The sequence below is a fragment of the Petaurus breviceps genome, unplaced genomic scaffold (genome assembly GCF_028583685.1).
Source record: "Petaurus breviceps papuanus isolate PSGF00001 unplaced genomic scaffold, PetGlider_PUasm1.0 181, whole genome shotgun sequence".
Lineage (NCBI taxonomy): Eukaryota > Metazoa > Chordata > Mammalia > Diprotodontia > Petauridae > Petaurus > Petaurus breviceps.
The window spans coordinates 25,614,188-25,634,133 of record NW_027185784.1 but is presented as its reverse complement, the minus strand read 5'-3'; the positions used below and the strand labels follow the sequence as shown (position 1 = coordinate 25,634,133).

At 37.4% G+C, this 19,946-nt stretch overlaps 1 protein-coding gene across 5 annotated transcripts in view; it reads right to left on the bottom strand.

Annotated features, from left to right (window-relative positions):
• The window catches only part of AGK (acylglycerol kinase), a 97,511-nt gene that overhangs the window by 36,099 nt on the left and 41,466 nt on the right, over window positions 1–19,946 (bottom strand). For all 5 annotated transcript variants that reach the window (XM_069087385.1, XM_069087389.1, XM_069087386.1 and 2 more), the window contains exons 3-7: window positions 17,016–17,055; window positions 11,365–11,444; window positions 5,865–5,940; window positions 3,646–3,738; window positions 958–990 (exon numbers count right to left, since the gene is read on the bottom strand). In XM_069087385.1, coding sequence (XP_068943486.1) covers window positions 958–990; window positions 3,646–3,738; window positions 5,865–5,940; window positions 11,365–11,444; window positions 17,016–17,055 — 322 coding nt within the window. The remainder of the gene's footprint in view (window positions 1–957; window positions 991–3,645; window positions 3,739–5,864; window positions 5,941–11,364; window positions 11,445–17,015; window positions 17,056–19,946) is intronic.

Here is a 19,946-nt window from a genome sequence, read left to right as displayed (position 1 = left end):
TTGGCTGTGTACCATGAGAGGGCGGAAAAACTATAAAGATCAAATCTGTATACGATGAAGGGAGTGCTATTAACAACCAAAAGGCAATCTCCCCTAGTACATTAGTAAATTTATTCCCCTTTCAGTTTGACTACTCACATTGACTTCCAGTTTGGTAAGGGAGATTCTCCCTGGGCTCTCTAGGAATTTACACAGGTCAAAAAAATTTCCTGATACTTTAATCACTCTTATTTTCACCTCCTCTACTTAGAGAGGGTTTTAAGTTTCTTTAGGAAACAGAAAAAACATCTCCAAGTTCCTCTGGTTTTGTAATTGATGTGATTCTAATGGGAAATTCCCAACAGAGGCAAACAGAAATGAGGAGCTAGTGAGACAAGGTGGCAAGGGCAACAAAATGTAGCAAATACCATGGAAACAATGTGCACAGAAACATCCCGAAAGACTGTTTCTATAGAAAAGATCCTTTAGAAAATGATTTTTTTTTGCCTGCTGGGAGAGAGGAAGATTATACAGTAAAGCAACAGTGGGTACAAGCTGCTAGGAAAGCCCTAAATGGACCTGTTATGTAGAACAGTCTACTTTGAGATAATGAAAATGCCTTGTTAGAAAGAAGCCAGTACTTCTTAAGTACTTTTTCTCCCAAATCAAGAAAACCCATTCTAGGAAGTTCTTTCAGTGAAATATATAGAAGATAGAGGGAAAGGAAATAACAAGGAAGGAATCAGAAGGAAAGAAAAGCAAGCAGCAAAACTCAAAATTTAGGGATGGCCAGGTAGCACAGCGAGTAAGAGCACCGGCTCCAGTGTCAGGATGACCTGGGATCGAATCTGGGCTCAGATACTTAGCAACACACCCAGAAATAACAGGCCGTGTAAGCTTGAGCAAGTTACTTAACCCCAATTGCTCATAAAAAAAAAAACCCTCAAAATTTAGAGCCCAGAAGTTCTAAATACTTACCTCGTCTACTCTTCGAAGAAGTCCAGTAACAACCTACAAAGAAGTGTAAAATTTTAATGAGCATTTCCTTTGCCTTACAGAATTAGATTAAGTTTAAAGAGAAACCCAAAAAATTCATCATCCTGCTATTCCATCTTAACCTCCAATGTAACTGTTTTAAAACTTTTTTCTTACGCAAGTCCCATGCTATCCTTTTACCCTTTCCATTTACAGCAGATGGTTTTCCTGTCTCTTACACTAGGAAAATTAAGGTCAGTTTGGGGCCTCTCCCTTGACTCCACTCCTCCAAACTTCTCAGAAACATTTCCTACAGCACTCTTCTTCCCTGTGCTCACAGAAGAAATATCCATAATCTTCAATAAAGCAAATAATCTTTTTCCCTATAAACTAGGTGTAATTCCCCTCCCCTGAACCTTTTCAGTTTATTCAAAACTAAATTATCAGCCTCTCATTTTCAGACCAAAACAATGCCAGCAAACATTAGACATTAAATACTATAAGTTTTACTTCTCATGACTTTGCCCAGTCTCATCCCTTGAGCCTACAAATCACTTTCCCTATACACCATTTTCGGCTAGAATACTTCCCCTCTTTCCAGGCTCTGGTTAGGTTCATCTTCTTATCTTTCTGACCCATGTAATTATTAATGTTCTTCCTCAAATTATATTATGTTTACTTGTTTTAAAAGTTGCATTCCCTAGTAAATGTGAATACTTTGAATACAGGTACTATTTATAATTGTTTCTAAAAAACTTTTTGTCGGGCGGCCAGGTAGCACAGCGAGTAAGAGCACCGGCTCCAGTGTTGTGATGACATGTGGATCGAATCCGGGCTCAGATACTTATTACCCACCCAGAAACACCTGGCCGTGTAACCTTGAGCAAGTTACTTAACCCCAATTGCTTAGGGACGGCCAGGTGGCTCAGTGAGTAAGCGCACCGGCTCCAGTGTGGGGATAACCTGGGGATCAAATCCAGGCTGAGATACTTAGCACCACACCTAGAAATAACTGGCTGTGTAACCTTGAGCAAGTTACTTAACCCCGATTGCTTTTAAAAACAAAACAAAAAAAAACATTTTTGTCCTTGTATCTCCCAAAAGCTTGGTTAATTCATCAAACTGAAGTCATTCTTTCTTATCCTTTACAGCCAAAGAGCCTACTTGACATTTTCCTGACCTGATCAAAGTATCATACGATTCACTGGAAAACAACTATTACACTACAAAAACAATTATTCACGGGGCAGCCAGGTGGCACAGTGAGTAAGAGTGCTGGCCCCAGAGTCGGGATGACCTGGGGATTGAATCCAGGCTCAGACACTTAGCACCCACACACACACACACACACAAAATAACTGGCCATGTAACCTTGAGTAAGTTACTTAACCCCAACTGCTTAAAAACAAAACAAAACAAACAAAAAAACCCACAATTATTCAGGTTATTAGTATAGCCTTTAAAAAAGGATCTTTGGGAAATAAAGAGGGTATCCTTCAGTTAGAAAATGGATGCAAAACTATGTTATATGAACATAATGGAATATTTTTGTACAATAAGAGATGAACAGGAGGAATTCAGAAAAACTGGCAAAGATGTGCATAACCTATTACAGAGTGAAATAAACAGAACCAAAAGAACATACACAAAAAAATTATTATAAGACTGTATTTCGAAATATTACTAAAAAAGAAGCCAAACTGAGTAAAGGAAAAACCACTGGTGGTCCTAAAGAAGATGCTCTCCTCAGGGAGAGAGGTAAGCACCAAGACAAAATGTTTTCACTTAACTGGATACAATCTCTCTGTCCAAAGTTTTGTTTACCTGTTTTTCTTTGCTAAAAAGGAAGGCTCAAAGTGAGAGGGAGATGGAGGAAGAGATCTCCCAGGAATTACTATAATGTAAAGACAAAACGAACCATCAACAAAGTGTGTTACAAAGATCTCTAAAACAGCTCATGGAATTTCTAATACAAGCATCACATAGAATTTTAACTATTGCAGTCTTCTTGTTTTATGATCTGGGAGGAAAAGGAACCAAAATATACCAGATAAAGCCTTGAAATGAGGTACTGATGTTCATTAGGCAGGAGCCAATGAGTAGAGCAGCAGTAAGGAGTGCATTTTTGTGTCTTTAATAGCTTTCTGATATTTAATTAAAGATGTCAGAGCTTGTTGGAGAGAAATGGCAAACCTTTCAATGAAAAAGTTTCACTGCTTTTGTGAAACCAAATGTAATATATAAAAAAAGTAGATCCATATATCTGAAAAGAAAAATCAAAACTGGTATAAATTGGTACGTCCACTCTACATACAATGAGAGGGAGTATGGGAAAGGGTATAAGGTTTGCTTATATGTCATACCATAAAAATTTCTCTCACAGTTGACATACTGATATCCCAATAAAAAAAGTTTTCTACATTTTATCTCATGCCTAAATGAAATGTATTAAATTTACATGGAATGAAAATTTGTCCTTGGGATGAAGGTTTTAGAGAAGTGGCAAAAGAGTACAGCAGAAATTTTACCACTACACACATTTTAGAAAGTTGTAACTATCCTAAAAATTAGAGCTTAGAAAGAAATCATTTTTCTAGAACATAACCATCCCTCAGTGGCAACACACTTTATAAGATATGGTGTCCATTTCCTCCATCTTCAATATCTCTTCAAACAGCAAAACAGTCCTACCTCCTGCAGAGTTCCATCTCCACCTGCGACAATGATCATGTCTGTGTTTTCCATTAATTCTAGCAGCTTCTTGGCTTGTCCTTCATAATCTGTCTAGAATAGAAATAAAGTCCTGGCTCAATTGATCAATCCAAGGAACACGAGTGCCTGAAGTTTAAAATTTTGAATTTATAAGTTCAATAGTCACCCCTCAAAAAGTGACTGATAACTAAAATGTTAACAAAATAATAATCGGGCCTAAGTCTTGCAAAGGACCCCAGAGATTTTCTAGCCTTATGTTTGATATGTGAAGAAAATGAGGTCCAGAGAAGTTAAATGACATATCTAAAAGTGTATGGTCAGGACCAGGGGTAGGTAAGGAAACTAAGCTCTTGGCTTCCCATGCAAGTGCTCACTTCATCACTACATTTATTCAATACTTTTCTTTTTGAAGCATTACAAAAACTAAATGCACAGATGTGGGTATATTATTATTCCACAGGTGTGTGAAATCATCACAAGAGAATATTTTCTTTCAATGGACAGCTAAGATATTTCTATGCTATTTGGGAGGGGAGTAACATTTGTGCTTAGCTATCTGTAAAGCTAGCATATAAAATCCTAAATATATATAGACAGTATTTGTATCTGCTTAGAGCTAAGTATTGACCTATAGAGACCACTTAAAAAAATGAAATGTGCTTATCTTTGTGACAGAACAATACTTTAAAAGTCACCAAGGAACTGAAAGAAATGAAAACCATATCCAACTGAGACTATATGGGGAACATTTATATGGGCAAAACCTCGCTGTACAGTAACTGCAACAAATCCAGGTGAAACAATGCTTTAGAGATGACTCTGGGGCCTAGCTTTTTACTCAAGGGAGTGAAATTGATAGCACATACTAGCATTTGATCACAGAAAGAAGTTACAGTTTAAATCTGAGGAGCTAGTTTTAAAAATACACGTGCACGACATTCTTATTTTAGGAGCTCTGAGCAATAAACTGATAAAAATAAAGTTTAGAGACTAAAAATATGAATGCAGCCTTATAAAAAAATTAGCAAGACAGAATTACATACATATGTCAACTGATCTCTGACCAATATGTAACAAACACTTCACAGTCAGATTTACAGTGTTTACAGGAGTCTCTGAGATAGTATTATTCCTTTTAGTTTTTCCTTCTTCCTCTTAATTAAATCATTGAGCACTTAAAATGGTCATCCTTTAGAGTATACAGTCAGGTACTGAAATAATCCTCAGGCCTTAAGAGTTTTACACTTTCAGGGGGAAAAGGAAATTCTCATAGTTATAACAACTCTTGTCATCCAAGAAGCAATAATTTCATAATATAATGCCAAAGATACACCAGTGAGTATTTTGACCTTTGCTTTTTTAGCATGCCTGAGAAGGCAAAATCATCTCTCACTCCTCTCACTCTCTCTTAAGTGGTTTCAGTTTCAAAGGACCAAATGGATTTGTACACAGAGTTGCTGGATTGTTGTGGTTCATCTCTGAGGAAATGTGAAGAATGGTGAAGTCACCAAAGGATGGAAGATGGCCACACTGATTGATTTTCACAAGGAAGAAGCCTGATTCTTTAAATTCAATTCAATAAGCATTTATTAAGTGCCTACTATGTGCCACGTACTGTGCTTTAGTGCTGGGGATACAAAAAGAGGCAAAAGACAGTCTTGCCCTAAATGCTAGGATGCTAGCTCCTATGTCAGCTTCCATGCTCCTCTGATCAGAAACCAACCCTGGGAGGATTTAACCCTTTCATATACAGAACTCCTACCCTGGTGTCCCACTGCCTTGACTGTTGGTGGTTACTAAAACCTACTGTATCTAGACCTAGCCCCAACAACAATTCAACAATTAGCTTATCCTTCCCAGTCACCATTAAAATCTGTCATTGTTCCTGGAAAGGATATGTCAATCTACTCCCCTATGGCTCCACCCACCATCTCTGTAATTTCCCAAACCATAATATCCTTCCGTGGCCACTACTTCCCTACATATATTATCTCTACATATTGGAATGTAAGATCCTTAAGGGCAGGGACAAGTTTCATTTTAGTAATATATCCCTGGTGCTTAGCACAATTCTTGACACATGGTAGATACTTAATAAAGGGACTCATTCATCCATCCATTCATCAGGTCTACAGACACAAGGTGGACTATTTTATAGGTCCATTTTGTGTAAAGGTACATTGTTGAGTCGGTCTCACCTTGACTACAGTCACATCCATGCCAGATAAGTGTAAAATTGGGGCAGCATTCTTTTCAAAAAGATTTCTGGCTTTTCTGTAGATAAGGAAAAAGCAAGAAAAAATATTTTTAAAAGTCTTTCAAAGGGAGATTTAAAAACCCATAACATCTCTTACAGAAAAGAATATGAAATAACACTATGGACCTTTAAGGCTTTATTCCATCCACTGAATTATAGGAAGTACAAAACTCAGAAAATTTACTAAGTAAAACCATTCTTTGACCCAGAGATTACACAACTGGCATTTGCCCTTAAGAGGTCAAACAAAGGAAAGTCTCATATATGCTAAAATATTTATAGCAACACTTTTTGTGTTAGCAAGAAACTGGAAACCAATGACTGCCCACCAAGTAGGAAATGGTTGATAAATTGTGACATATGAATGCTATCAAATATTGCTAAGCTATGGAAATGACAAGTATAAAGAATTCAGAGGTGGTGGCTAGGTTGCACAGTGAATAGAGCACTAGCCCTGGAGTCAGGAGGACTTGAGTTCAAATGCCTCAGAAACTTAACACTTACTAGCCATGTGACCTTGGGCGAGTCACTTAACCCCAATTGTCCTGCTTCCTCCAAAAAAAAAAAAAAAAAGAATTCAGAGGCACAAAAAAAGCAGTACCAGGAAAAGAATATAAACAATGAATTCAACAACATAAATGAAAACCACCCTAAAAGGAGGCTGAACTCAGATTAAGTGGAACAAACAACTTTAGATCCAAAGAACTGAGGATTCAAGTCTATCCTCAGTAGAAAAGTAGAGGACAATGGAAAACTGCACATGTACTTTGTCCATTTGTTTTTCTTTGCTTTTAGGGAAGGAGTCATTTAAGAAAATGACTACAAGGTTAAAAAAAATATGCTGATTCATTTCTGTAGCTAGCTTCTAACACTAAGATAATAAGAAGATAGAAAAACAGAATATTTTCACCACTGGACAGTAGAATGGGTACTAAGTCTTTCCCAAATGTAACTAAGTTTTCTAGACAAAAAAAATAAGTAACATTGGAATGAAATCCACTCTGATTAGTTGCCCTTGAACTCCACATTCTAGCTCCTATTTTGTGCATTCATACAAACCATCTCCCATGTCTCAAAAGCACTGCCTCAGCTCCAACTTTCAAAACTCTTATCTTGCTTCCAACTTTAATTCACCTGCTACCACTTTTGATAAGTTTTTCCTGATCACCTACTTGTTAATGTTCTATAAAATTATATGTATTTACTTATCTGAAAACATACTATCTCTCCCAAAATGTAAGCATCTTGAAAGCAAAAATTATTTTGTTGTCCTCAAGTCCCCTTAGCACAGTACTATGCACAGAGAAGACATTTAACAAATGTCTATTGAATAGAAATGAAGCATACTCAAGATCCAAGAGAGAGAAATAACTTGTATCAATGAGAACAGTATTACTACTAGGCAAAAACTCCAAATTATATAATTACATGTAGGATCAATTACCAGATTTCATATGAATTGTTATATTAATAACTGAAGCAGATAAGAGACTTAAGAGCACCTAAAAGCAAAATCCCCCATTATTTGTAATGGAAAAGCATTGGAAGCTTTCTCATTAAGATCAAGGTAAAATAATGATGCTCACCATCGCCAATACTATCTGATATAATGCCAGAAATGCTAATTTGCTGCTGGTAGAGTTGTGAATTAGTCTGGACAGTTTAGAAAGCAGTATGAAATTACACAATAGATGTTACAAAATTATTCATGCATTCTGACATAAATGATACTACTACTATACCACAAGAAAATCTATACAAAAACAATCATAGCAGTAATACCTGTCCTAACAGAAGTTGGAAAATGTGTCTAATGAATGACTGGAAGATGGCCTAATAAAATGTAGTATATTACTGTGTGGTAAAGAATAGCAAACATGAAGAATTCAAAGAAATATGGCAGGATGTAGAATATAAAATGTAGATGCAGATGAATAATTTATATATTGACAATTATATAAATGAAGATAAAAGAAATGACGACTTAGATTATAAACAAGGGATAATATATACTTACTAAAAGTATAGTCTTCCTTTGTTTTGGGTGGGAAATTTTATTTTTTTTATCATTAACTTAAATACCAAGAAAGAACATTTTCACACACATATTAAAACATGAGGAATTATCTGAAACCATGAATCACCACTTGCTTTAAAAAAAGTGTAATAAATTTTACATGTCACATTCAAAACTGTCCTGGTGGCCTGTGCTTTCTTCTGAGTTTCCTTCTGTTCCCTTCTGCACATTTTCAAAAGTATTATAATAATGGTCCTCTTCTTCTTCAGCATCTCTACTCCGCTCCCACCCCCACTAAAAACTGAGAGAAATAATGAAAAAAAATTCTTGTATCAAGTAAGGTCAGTCAAGCAAAATGAGTCCAAACAGCATCCATATCCCCAAACATCACTGCTCCTTGTATCTCTCACCTGACAGGACAGGTGGTCATTGTGCTTCCTCAGAGGGCCTCTGGTGTCAGCCGGCCAGCATTTACTAAAAACCTATACATACCAGGTACCATGTTAGCATCAGAGATACAAAGAAAGGCAAAAAGCAGGCCCTGCTCTCCAGAGCTCGAAGTTCTGAAGGCTTTCACACTTGTTTTTCTTTACAATGCTCTTGTCTTTGTATAAAGTGTTCAGCTGGATTCACTCTCCTTCAGTTCCTACTACCAGGGTCCTCTAAAGCCGTCTCCTCTGTCATTTTTTTTATGTTGCAATGATATTCCATTACATTCATATGCCACTTTTTCCTAGCCATTTCCCGAATGTCTAAGACACTCCAGTTTGATTCGATTCCTTTTTCTCCCCTCCCTCACATCACTGCTGCTTCTGGATCAGGAAGTTTATTATTTTGCCTGTGGTTATTCCCTTCCCATTACAATCCTCCCTCTGAACCTCCTCGTTATTCCCTCTTACTTGTTTTCCTCACTATGATGTAATTCTACATTACACTTTGTGTTCAATCTTACTTTGTCCCTTTCTAATAAGGGAGGGGTTCATCTGATGCACTCTCTCCCACTCCTTTTCCTCCACATTTATATATTCTTCTTCTCAGGTACTCCCAATTATGAAAAATACCAGGTTATACACCCTTCTTCCTCCTTTCTACCCCAATGTATTTCTCCTTTTATCCATCTATTCTCTTTCTCCTCTTCAAACTCTCAGAATGGAAATCAATCTACTCCCTGGATTGCTAGGTTTTTTTTTTTTTTAATTTAACACCCTTTGAAGATACGAAGGGACACTTGTTTCTTCTCCCCTTTATAACATTGCTTCTCTCTGCTCAAATTAATTTACCTCTCTGGGTTTCTCCAAACTCTTGTGTTTATATTTTAAAATTCCCTTCAGCTCTGGTTCATCAGAAAAGGCTTTAAAGTCTGCTATTCCATTTTTCTTCCCTGTGGTATCATACAGCTTTGTCAAGTAAGTTACTCTTGGCTGTAAACTTATTTTGCTGGCCTTTTGGAATATTATATTCCAAGAAATCTGGTTTTTAGTAAAATAATAAGAACAACTAATATTTATATAGTACCTACTATGTGCTAGGAACTGCGCTAAGGGCTTTTTACAAATATTATATCATTTGATCCTCACAACAACTATGAGAGGTAGGTACAATCATTATCTCCACTTTACAGATGAGGAAACTGAGGAAGGTAATGGCTAACTTGTCCAATGTCACATAGTCAGTAAGTGTGTAAAGCTGGATTTGAACTTGTCTTCCTAATTCCAGGCTCAGTGCTCTAATCACTGAACCACCCAGTTGCCAGGTCTTGTGTTATCCTAACTGTAGTTCCTTGAATCTGAATTGTCTCATTCTAGAAGCTTGCAGTACTTTTTTTTTTTTTTTCAAGGAGGCTTGCAGTTTTAATTGTGACATTCCAGGGACTTTTCATTTTGGGGTTCCTTTCAGAAGTGATCAACAGACTATCTTTACATAGTCTTCAGGTAATGGATCTGGACATTTTATGACTTATGACTTGTTGAGATAGAGTATCTAGGCTTAAAAAAAAATCATTGGGGCGGCTAGGTGGTGAGTGAATAGAGCACCAGCCCTGGAATCTGGAGGACCTAACTTCAAATTTGGCCTCAGACACTTAACACTTACTAGCCATGTGACCTTGGACAAGTCATTTAACCCCAACTGGCCTCCAAAAAGCAAAAAAAAAAAAATCATGGTTTTCAGGGAATTCAAAAGATTCTTAAATTCTCTTTCCTTGATTCTGATCCTTTTAGAGTCAGCTATTTTTTATTCCAGATATCTTAACATTTCTTCTTTATTTTCAATTTGATTTTGTTCTAATATTTCTTGCTGTTACAAAGATTCATTGATTTTTGTTTAGTGCCTTCTAGTTTTCAGGAAATCCATTTCTTGGGTAAGGTTTACCACTTTCTCTTTGAAGCAACTTATTCTCTTTCCAAATCTTTCCTTCAGAGGCTGTATTTCTTTTAAAATCTTGCTTCATTTCTTCTAAGTATTGATATGGTATTTGTGGGAAATCCATTTTAGCCTTTGAGCCTCTATTTGTAATTGTTAGTTATTCTCTTTCTGTGGGATCTCTAAATTTGCTTTGTAATAGTTTTTGATATTGATCATTATTTTCTTTGATTTCCTCATCTCTTCAGCTTTAATTTCTGAACTGAGATTCTGTGCCAGGGCCCTTTTCTGCTCCTTGCTGTACTTTTGGGGGAGGTGGTTGATTTTACTTGGATCCTCTGGGTTCTTGTGCTTACAGGATAAGGCAGACTGGACCTTGAGATTCAGAGTGCAAGATTTTTAGTCTTTTAGAGCAACATTATTGAATGAGTGTGGTTTTCTAAGATGACTACCCTATCAATACATTTATCAAAAAGAAAATCAATTTTCATAGTCACAATACTTAAGTACAAGCCGGGTATTAAAGGGGAAAGGGATCATAATTAACTTCCTGCTAGTAATGATTCTGTTATATCTGCTCACTATGATCCTGGCTACCTGGATCAGAGTGCCCAAGGTTTGACTAGAAGGAAAGTAAGAAACTTAGTTCTTTTGATTTCTCTCAATGACTTTAATTACCTTTTAGAGTTATAATTTTTCTCTTATTAACTCTGGCTATCAAAAACTCTTCTCCAGCACCACATCATGGTGTAGTGGTAACTTCAGGTTCTCAAAAGCAATAACAATCAAGTACTGGTAGGTCTTATAAGTCCCTCTAGGTCCTCTGATTAATTTAATGTGTCTGAAGTCAAGCTAGCTCAATTAAAAAGGTTCAGCCCCAAGGCAGGTTCAGGGTGATTCATGTTTCAACTACGACCAAGCTGGAAGTTTATCTATGTTGTCATTAAAGGGATCTGACTGACATCAGTGGAAGAATGCTCCAGATCTCTGACTTAGCAAAGTAAATAATTTATCTTTTATGAAACACACACACACACACACACACACGCATGTACATGCTTACCCTTTGCAAGCTGCAGGGTTGAGAAAGACAGTTGCTTTCTTCACTTGTGCATTAGAAGGAATGAGTTGATTTCCAAATACCTAAGAAAGAAAATAAGAGTTTTCAAATTGGATTTTCCCTTGTCCTTCATTTAGCTACTAAACATGTTATTTTGGGCCAAAATAACTCATTCTCAATCTGCACTGCACTTAGGCTTACCAGAGATGAACTTAATGCCTTCATGTTACTATATTTACAAACCGCAGCATGCCTAAATGTCATATAACAATAACTATTTACTCAATCCTATAAACTCTCACCTATGAGAGGTGGAATGAAATGACCCTCTTATTGTGGGTAGAAATTGTCTTGGTTGTTACTGTGCATGTAAATTACTTAAATTGTGAAACTGTTAGGATAGGATTACTGGAAAAGATCTCTTCTGTAGGGGGAGCAGGGGCCAACTTGTCAATGACCCCTTCCCTTGAGGCAGTGAGGGAGAATCAGCACGTGGGTAGAAAAAGCTAGGGTCTATTAAGTGGGCACTAATGAGTATTCTGGTGAGATCTGATCTTTGGTAGCCCTGTGATCTGGATGATTCACCATGCCCAAATGGCTCCCAAGGTTGAGGTAAGAATGGGGCAGAAAAAAGACTGCACAGGATCAGGAGATAATAACTAGGTCTGGACAAATTTTTACTGACTACTGTCTGTCTTAATTGTCCTTCAAATGGCTAGGGCCAAGGTGCTAGAACAGGGATTAGTCTTCACACCAGAAAAAGGAAGAAACCCTACTATGGACTGGATCTGGTACTTGAAAGCAGTATTGCTATTTAGAACCACATAGACTGGGTATAGTGAAGACAGATTTACAAATAAATCAGTTCAACAAGAAGCAAATGGATAGGTGGCTTGTAGGAAGCTGCAGTCTGTGTATCTTTAAGGTGTGTGTGGTAGGTGCTCTTACAACAAACCTATGTCTGTGACAAAGGTGGCCTTGACAATATCCTCTAAGCCCTAAGCCCATCCTTGCCAGATCCCAGGACCTTATTAATTAGAAGTCATAGGACTCTGACATAGGGGTAGGAATGAGAATCTAAGAATCAAGTTGAGAGTAGATGAAGATTCTTTTAGGTCAATCCAAAATTGACCACCTCAAGCTTTTGTTCTTTATTCTATCTGTATTCTTCATTAATTTTTTGATATAGTTTTTCAACTCCAACTTTGTCTGTGTAAATTAAGAGAAGGCAGGTTCACAGACATCTGGTTTGTGGAGTACAAAAGAAGTCAACTTTCCTTCAAGATTCCCAGGTACTAGGAGAAAAAACCCTCCAGGGAAACAGATTTGAAATTGAACAACAGAAAGCTTTTCCTAGTCTCCCAAGGGCATTTTATCATAAGAAGTAAGTTAATTTTAACCGTTTTCTGCCCTCTCTTGGAAGAGAAATATCAAGGGCCACGATCAAGAAGACATGGCCAGAGAGGCTATGGTCTGTCAGAAGGGAAATTAAATCCATTCACCATTTCCTTGGTCTTTAAAGTAGTATCCTTATCTCTTTAATTACAAAAGCTATTTATATGGAATGTTGGTATTTACTAGACAATTTTTATGTTATACATAAAAACCTATCAATCTACTACCTCCTTTTCATAACCTTGTAGTAGTCATTCCATACCCCTAGAAAGCAAAGAGACAGATCCGAAAAGAAGATATAAGATATAAAAGAGAATCGAGAAGCAATGAGAATACAAGGACAAAAGGTGGCAATGGGAAGGGGGAGAGGGCAGGGAGACGTGTCAGAGTAGATATATAAAATGGAAAAATTGCTAGCTTTTGTGGATGGAGAAAAATACTAGACTGAGGCTGAAAGTGGAAGCAGGAGTCGATCTTTCAAAATGAGCAAATCAAGGTGAAGAAAGAATAAGTCATAAGCAACAAACAGTTAAGAAGAAAAAGATTAAATGGGACCAGGGAAAGGGGAGAAAATATGAACGCTACATTTAAGCAACTCGTCCTTATAAACATCTCCTCTTGGTCTTCATTATTCTCTATTCTTATTGTTAAAAACAAGTACTCCCTGAATGATTCAGGTAGTGGTATGATCCAAATAAGTGATCTCCCCTCTCCCTAAAAAAGATATAGGTAAACAGAAATAGCTAGTCTACCTGAAAGATTCATGAGTATAACCTCCAACCCTACCCTGTGTGACAGGAAAGGAATTCTCCCAATCTAGCTCATCCATGATTAGTGTACACAAAAGGTACTATAGGTCTGTTGGTACACTTGAAAAAAGCTCAAGTCGTTTACTCCCAGAGTATAAAACAGTGCTGCTCCTGGCAGATGTTACTGCTAGGGCCTAGACTGTAATCCTGGAAAGGGACAGGGAAGCACAGTGCTGCTTTGCCATGCAGGGGTCAAATGAGGCAGCTGAAAACTCAGTAGCCACAGAACTCCTGTGTATGTATCTCTGCACACTTTTTACACATATCATCAATGGTTTATTATAAAAAATTCTATGGTTAGACTTAAGAAGCATATAGTTGTTCCATGGCACACAGTAGACACTTAATGAATTTAGAAAAATAACTTGTTCTTTTTATAATCTGGATGAAGATTCTTTCTCAGAAGCCAGACTACACAACAAAGGGTCTCCAAGGTCTGGTTGAAAAAGCAGCTTTACTTTTGAATGTCTATTATAGATAAAAGGCCCCAGACAGCTTGGTCCAGCAGGACTATGGCTTATTTAGGTGAGACATTAATATTAGATAAGGTATCCTCCCTAATTCTGGCCAGAATGTTCTGAATTTCATGTTGGGGTTGGGGGGAAGGGAAAGAAGGGAAAAGGAATCCAAGAATAATCTAGTCCCTGTGGTCAACTGAGGCTCAATTAGGAAAAATGAAGTCTACCTTTGGTAACCTTCACTCATTTCAAATGATACAGTGTGCTGGGCAATGTGCCTAGCAGTGCTGGAGGAGAGGAAGGGAAATGCACATATATAGCACCTCCTGTGCACCAAGTACTGTGCTGAATGCTTTACAAATATCCCATTTAATCCTCAATGACAATCCTGTGAGGTGGGTATGATCATTATTCCTATTTTACAATTAAAGAAAACTAAGGCAGACAGGGTTTAGTGACTTGCCCAGGGTCACAGAGCCAGTAAGTGTTTGAGGACGGATTTGAACAAGTCTTCCTGACTCCAGGACTTGTGATCTATTCAATGGGGCACCTGGCTGCTTCTAGGAATACAAAGACGAAAAACACCATCATCTTTGTTTTTACAAGTTTATTATCTATAAAATAAATTAGCCAGGTGTTTAAAAGCAAAGGAAAGGTCTCACTGATGACTCTGTATTCTTAGAGCCTGAAGCTTATGCAGCTAGCTGTCCCTTCTGCCTAGTTGTGGACTTTTATTTAGAATCCACTGCTTAGTGATAAAGCAAGGTCTTGATGGTTTTGAGTGGGTACTTTCTCATATGCTGATACAATAAACAATCTACTCAGTTCAGTAGTTTTCTTTAGTCATGTCTGACTCTTTGTGACCTCATTTGGGTTTTTCTTGGCAGAGATACTAGAGTGGTGGATCATTTTCTTCTCCAGCTCCTTTTGTAGATGAAGAAACTGAGGCAAAGAGGGTTAAGTGACCTGACCAGGGTCACACTGCTGGTATGTATCTGAGGCCAGATTTGAATTGAGGAAGATGAGTCTTCTTGACTCCAGATTTGGCACTCTATCCCCTGTAACTACTCCTATAGCCTGCCATTTTCTGATAGGATGAGGACCTCTCTTGTTTGCCTAGGTCACTAAAAATCTTTAGGGTTAATTTACTGGTCTTTGCTTTATTATTGAAAATTTGGAAACTTTTCCTCTAATCCTTGACTTAATCTAACTCTAGAAATCAGAAGCCTTACTTAAAAGCCCTTCCAATTTCCTACCAATGATGATGTTTTTTTTCTTTACTTTTCAGTCAGTTTTCTTACTTATTCTAATTCAAGTGTGGTCTATTTATTTGCCTAAATTTTTTAGATAAGGTTAGAAAGATGTCCTTCTAGACTTCTTATTTTATGAGAAAGGAATATTTGCTATTAGTGAACTAAGCTCATTCTCCAAACAGCTGAAAAGGGGAAATTATGGCCTCATAACTGAAACTCTATACCAGCTTGGTGAAATGGCATGACTGCCACTTCTCAATCAGAAGCAAGCAACTTTCTCCTTTCTTAAAGCAGTCATCTTCCCTCTCCCAAGAGGAATTTCTAGTTGCTACTTGCTAGTTTAGCTGTTACCTGTAATTTCAATTAAAAAAAAAAAAAACACTTTCCCCAACAGCTTAGGTGGCACTAGCACCTGAAATATTTACAGTCTGTTTTGTAAAGGCTTGTTGGCAAGAGGGTTCCTCAGAACTAATTCTAAAAGAAATGTCCCCATCAGAACAAAACATTTCTAAACAACATTTTAAAACAGAACACTTGACAAGGTTTTAAAACAGAGTTAAAGTGGTTTTATCACTCCCACTTTAGTGGAAATCTATTAATAGTATGAACCGTCAGTGTAATCTCTGAAAATATTTCAGGAATGAATGTGAATTTGTCTACCACCCTCCTCTCCAGCTCTATGTACTGTTCTCTTTTCCATTGATAATTTTAATGATTCTTTTTCTGTATTTCTGACATAAGCTTAATGGACACAACGTATTCTCAAAACGTTGCCAACCCCATGAAACTTGCAACTCATCCTGATTAAAGAAAGCTACAAATCCACAGAAAAGGTAGCATGGATTTGAAGTCTAAAGGACTGAGTTTGAATCCTAACACTTCCATTTACTACCTGTGGGTCCCTGGACAAGTCATTTAACCTGACTAGGCCTTACTTTACTCATTTATAAAATGAAGGGATTGCATTAGAAGAGTTCTATGCTCTAATGCTAAGGGGAGCAAAATATAAAGTGAACATGGTGCTCTCTTGAAAATTGCAGATAAATGTGGCAACTTCTCATATGCATAAAACATAGGTCTAAAACAACAAAACAGAATCTTGAGATGGATTTTAATAGCATCAATTAATCAACATTGAGAAGCAAGTTCCAAAGTGGTAGTACCACATGTGAATATAATCCTCAAAGTTCATCTAGACCTAGGGACAGCCCACAGCTGGATCAGTCCTTCAGAGGTCATTCTACAGAAAGGCAAAGATAAGGAGCCCAAGCTAGGTCAAATATGCAGACCTGGGGTTATTGTTTCAGTCTTTTTTTTCCCCCCAGTCAGGTCTAGTTCTTTGTGACTCCATTTGGAATTTTCTTGGCAGAGATACTGGAGCGGTTGACCATTTCTTTCTCCAGCTCATTTTACAGATGAGGAAATTCGAGGAAACAGGGTTAAGTGACTTGCCAAGGGTCACATAGCTAGTAAGTGTTACTATAGTTAAGTTGGGGAAGGACGAAGGTAGAAGAAGGAAAGGAAGGGTTGTGGTTCACCAGATAGTTACTCTGCTAGTGTTCTATTAGGAGTTGGCTCACAGCCTGAGGCAGTCCCTTATTTTAGGAAGAAACAGCCTCAACTCCAGTGATGTGAGGCACTATATCTGGCCAAAGACCCTGGAACAGTATGTGGCTGAAGTACTGCACAAATGAGATAAGAAAGGCGAAATTTAATTTTACCACACTGAATGGTATTACCTGGGCTTCTTGACAAGCTGCTCTCCTTAGTAGGTTATCACTATCAAGGTAAAAGAAAAAAGGAAATGGACATTAGCTTTCAATAAAAAGTTTAGGATTCAAATAAAAGAGTTTGTTTTGCAAAACATATGTAAACAGTCCTTTTAAATTGCTAAAAAAAATCTTCAGGAAGAGATAACATAGCACAGAAAAACTTGAAAAATAATCTCTCTAGTGAAAAGTCTATGTTGGCTATTTCTACAACCTCCATTTTTATTCTTTTCCCAGCTAAATTACTCTGGACATTGGATAATGATGAAATAATTTGTTTCTTAATCTGTTTTCTTTTTCATGCTATTTCATTTGAAGTCAGACTTCTCTGTCTTTTTTAATATAACTGTCCATGGTATCATAAGCAGAACATTTTTAGCATAACAAAGATCAGTTTAGAAAAAAAAATTCAAAGGCGGCTGTCAAAAAAAGTTCATATATTTAGCTTCAAGGTTTTTAAGAAGCTTTTAAATACAGTTTGCGTCATTGCAGCACCAAACAGCTCTTCTGGCTAACAATTCCACAATCTTTTCAATGGAAGGCTCAGTGTAGAATGGATATAATTTGCTGGCAGCACTAAGATAACAATTTCAAGTGGTTCTAGGACATTATGAAAATCTGTACTTGGATTGGACAACCAAAAGGCAATTCATTAAAAAAAAAAGATCATTATGCTTTCACTCTTTTCAATGTTTTCCACCAACATTAGGTATTTTGCATTCTTTACATTTCGACACAAATTCAAATACATTTTTTGTATCTATTATTGAACTAAAAGAAATGAACAGTTTCTTGCTCTTTACCACAGCTAAGGATTGCCTACTTATTTTCTTATGATATAGCAAGACCAGAAAAAAACACCCAGCTAACCTACCAGAATCTCTAAACTCCAAGTTAAATAATACCACTCATCTGGGAGGCATAAAAGCTGCTAGTTTGAACGATATTATCTAAAATCAAAGTTTCATTAAAATTCCAACGAAACAAGAAACCTACTGGCTTAGCTGGTTTTGCAACATAAATGTAATTTAGTGTAACCATAATACCCTGGATAGAAGGTCCTAAATCTCAGTTCGCTAAAGCTCTGTTCCATTTCTTCTTGTTCCCTCCTCTTTCTATGACCTTCTCTTGCTCATCATCTTCTATGGATTCCAGTTGTCTTTTCTATAAAGATGATTCCCAAATCTGTATTCAATTTCAAAACCAGTTCCAATCTGTGACCTGAACTCCAGTCACACATTAGCTCCCTGCTGGACAACTTCACCTAGATGTCCTTTGAGTATCTCCTTAGAAGTCCAACACACAATACATAATCCAACATGTGCCCTTGTTCCCCCTGAAAAACACTGTCAACAACAAACCCAAATGTTCCTCCAAACTTTCCTATTTCAATTGAGGGCATCACCATATTTCTATTAAAACAGGTTGACAACTGAGCAGCCATTCTCAACTCTTCATTTTCCCTCATTCTTCACATCAGCAACTATGTCTTGTTAATTTTACCTCTATAGCATCTCACACCCATCCCCTTCTCTTCAGTCTCAAAGGTATGATTCCTAATTTAGATCCCCTATCAACTTTCGTCTAGGATACTGAAATAGTCTCTAAATTTCTGTGGTTCCAGTTGCTCCCCTCTCCAATTCATCTTCCATACTGTTGCCAAAATAACTGATACTAAAGCAAAAGACACTCCTGCTCAAAAATTTTGGCTCCTATTATTACTTCCAGAATAATACAATTCAACTCTCAACCTGGCATTTAAAGTCCTTCATAATTTGGCTTACAGCAACTTTTCCAGAATTATTTCATGTTACTCCCTTTACATTCAATCTACTTGCCGTTCCTTCAGACTTGGTATTCTATATCTACTTCTGTGCCATTACAAAAGCTGCCCCCGGCGCGGCTAGGTGGCGCAGTGAATAGAGCATTGGTCAGGAGGACCTGAGTTCAAAAACGGCCTCAGACACCTAACACTTACTAGCCATGTGACCTTGGGCAAGTCACTTAACCCCAATTGCTCTGCCTTCCCCCCTGCAAAACAAAAAACAAAAATAAAGGCTGCCCCCATGCCGCGAATGTCCTCCATTACCTCTCAGAAACTTTGGCTTCATACGAGGCTCAGGTCAGGTATCACCTCATATAGGAAGCTTTCCCTAGCTCCTTTTCCTTAGTTTGTTTGTAGGTCAGGTCCAGAGTAGAAGAAAAGCTCTTTGAGTGAAAGGGTTTTTTCCTTTCTGCCTCTGTATGCCCAATGTACCTCATATAATAACGTGTACACAACACAGTGTACAAGGCAACCCTAAAACAGAAGACTCTCTGGACAAATTCTATATATTGTAATTATAGCCCAGAGACGGGAATGTCACATCCATCATGAGTTTTGATCATGTGTGATATAACTGCCAGAACAAGGTCCCTTCCTACAAAGGGGGTCTCAAGTAAAGAATTGGAAACACATACACTTATTGACATTATGACATCATTACTTGCTAGTTATATTCCTGAATTTTTAGGAGGCCTCATGATACAAATTATCCATACCCTATAAATAAGGTTCTTAACGTGGGGTCCATGAACTTAAAAAAAAAATCAATAACTGTATTTCAGTATAACAGGTTTCCTTTGAAAGTGCTTATATTTTATTCCATACCTTTAAAAACATTATTCTAAAAAGGGGTGCATAGGCTACAGTCAAAGAAGTCCACGACACAAAAAAAGAACTGTGTATGTCCAATATCCTGTAATAATATGTAAAGGCAGGACCCATATTGTGTGTGTGTATGATCACTTGCAAGGCTAACAAGAAGAACCAACCAATTCTGATGCCCAAAGGCCACAAGATATGGATCTCGGGAAGAGAGGGCTAAAGAAGCAGGAATCTTGCGGTAAAAGTCCTCAACG